This window comes from Trypanosoma rangeli (assembly GCF_003719475.1).
Source record: "Trypanosoma rangeli strain AM80 chromosome Unknown Tra_15.4_contig_01066, whole genome shotgun sequence".
Lineage (NCBI taxonomy): Eukaryota > Euglenozoa > Kinetoplastea > Trypanosomatida > Trypanosomatidae > Trypanosoma > Trypanosoma rangeli.
In genome coordinates this window covers 1-2012 of record NW_021706810.1, presented here as the reverse complement: position 1 = coordinate 2012, position 2012 = coordinate 1, and the positions used below count along the sequence as shown (strand labels likewise).

The window sequence follows — 2012 nt, the reverse complement described above, 5'->3', positions numbered from 1 at the left end:
AAAAGTCATGTCTGTTTCGCCCCATTGTGGTCCGCCGCATGCCCACGCAGTCAGTTGCATTTCATGGCGGCATTCTGCGCGGCGTTGCTGCTCCGCCTCGTGGCCGCCTCATCGCTGCAGCGCGGCGGCCCTCTTCGGCGTGTGCGGGGCGGAGAGCAGCGAACAATCGTGCGGGGAGCCCGCCCCTCCAACGGAAGGGTGTGCGCACAGCAAAAAAAAAGCAAAAATCAAAAAAAGAAGGAAAAGGGGCTCCCAAAACAAAGAAATTAACGAGCGGGAAGGAGCCGACGTCGTTTCCAGCGCGGGCCGCACCTCCCCCCTGCTGCTCCCTTCCGCTCACACCAGCGACACGCCGCCCCACAGCCCCAGCAGAAGAAGCGGCAGCAGCACCGCAGCCCCACACCCACGCACGGAGCTGTCAGCCTTTGAACTCTTCGCCCTCGGGCCGGCGGTGCTCTTGGAAGTAACAACGTCGGGCAGGGGCTGGGCGCCGGCAGCACCCTCACCCCCCACCCGAGTCCCCTGCGGTATGGGCGGCTTTTCAGCTTCCGGCGGTGGAATGGTTACTTTTCTGGCGGCGAGCGTCTGGACCTCACCCTCTTCCAGCAGGCGGTTGTACAGCAGGACGTTGGCCACCGTCACATGGTGGCTGCCCTCAGCGCCTTTCGCACTGTCGCCACCAACGTAGAAGTGTGAGATCGCGCCTCTCTTCATGAAGTGCCCAACACGGTTACTTGAACAAATCTTCTTTCCATCAACGTACACATGCCAATCGTTGAGGTCATGCATGCACAGTGCAACGTGGTACGTTGCGTTATCCACCCACTCCCCAGCATCAGCTGACAAATTCCGAGACTTCCCGTTGACCGTCACCTCCCACTTCTTTGCCCTCGTGTATGACAAGCCAAAGAGCACAGTGCTGTTTGCGTCCATCATCTTCGCGCCCATCAAGGGAATAGAGCTGCCGTCTTTTCCTGGCGACGCGTGAATCGACACCGTCGCCGCAAGAGTAAACCTGTTTTTCGCGAAGCAGTACAGTTGGATCTGCCCCGCTTTGGCAACAGGCCACACAGCCCCTGCTCCTGCGCCTTGGAATGTTACACCATTGGGAACCCGTCTCTTTCCCTGAGTTACCGTGGCGTTCACGCCGAAGTACTCGTCCCCCCACTCACTCCCGGTTGATTTGGCAGACAAAAAGCCGACCAGTCCTTTTGTGGGAACGGGACCCGCACACAGCCCCTTTGCTTGGCCACTGGCACTGCAGGTTTTTAGAGTGTTGTCCACATCCTTCCACGTCCTCACCACTTCGTGCACCCGCTGCAGCTGCGCAGTCAGATTCACAGTCACAAGACTGTACGAATCTCCACTCGTCTTCTTCTCGTACAGCAAAATCAACTCCTTCTTCTTACTTCCGTACAGCAGGGAGCCGGCGCCCGCGTCATCCCCTTCACGAGACACCGAGCCAACGTCAACGGTGTGAACAGTGTCAGTGAGCCAAAGACGCAGCCGACCCTTTCCTTTTGCGGCGCCTGACCCCTCCTCTGCTAACACCGGCACGGTGAGGAGCATCACCTTCCTTCCCTCAATCTCCACGGTGGTGACGCCGCTCTGGGCGCCGCCCGCCTGACGATTCTGTGAGTTTTCCCACGCACGGGTAATTGGCACGCCCAATTGAGACCAGATTTTCCCACCCGAGGCGGACTCGTACACGTGGTAGTAGCCGTCCCCACACGAAGCAATCATGAGGAGTGTTTGGCCATCCCACTCCACTATGGATGGGTCCCGGCAGTCTGCAGCCATCGTACTGTATGAAAGCTCCCATTTCCTCTTTGACTTGGTGAAGCGCATGGCCAGCAAGACAGTCTTTCCTCCCGTCTTTGTGGCCTGCATGGGGAACACGAGCGTGCCGTCACTCAGCACAACACCCGACCCTCCGCCAGCAGATAACTGCGTTAAAGAGTCCGGAATGCTTACAGAGCCATCGTTCAATGCATGAGTCTCACCCCATTCGA

At 58.5% G+C, this 2012-nt stretch overlaps 1 protein-coding gene across 1 annotated transcript; it reads right to left on the bottom strand.

The window, feature by feature from the left end:
• Window positions 1-336: 336 nt before the first annotated feature.
• Window positions 337-2012, bottom strand: TraAM80_10581 (trans-sialidase; the record flags this gene model as incomplete). The annotated part of the gene is made up of 1 exon (XM_029387193.1): window positions 337-2012. A coding segment is annotated over one exon (1676 nt), but the record flags the coding sequence as incomplete, so codon positions are not given.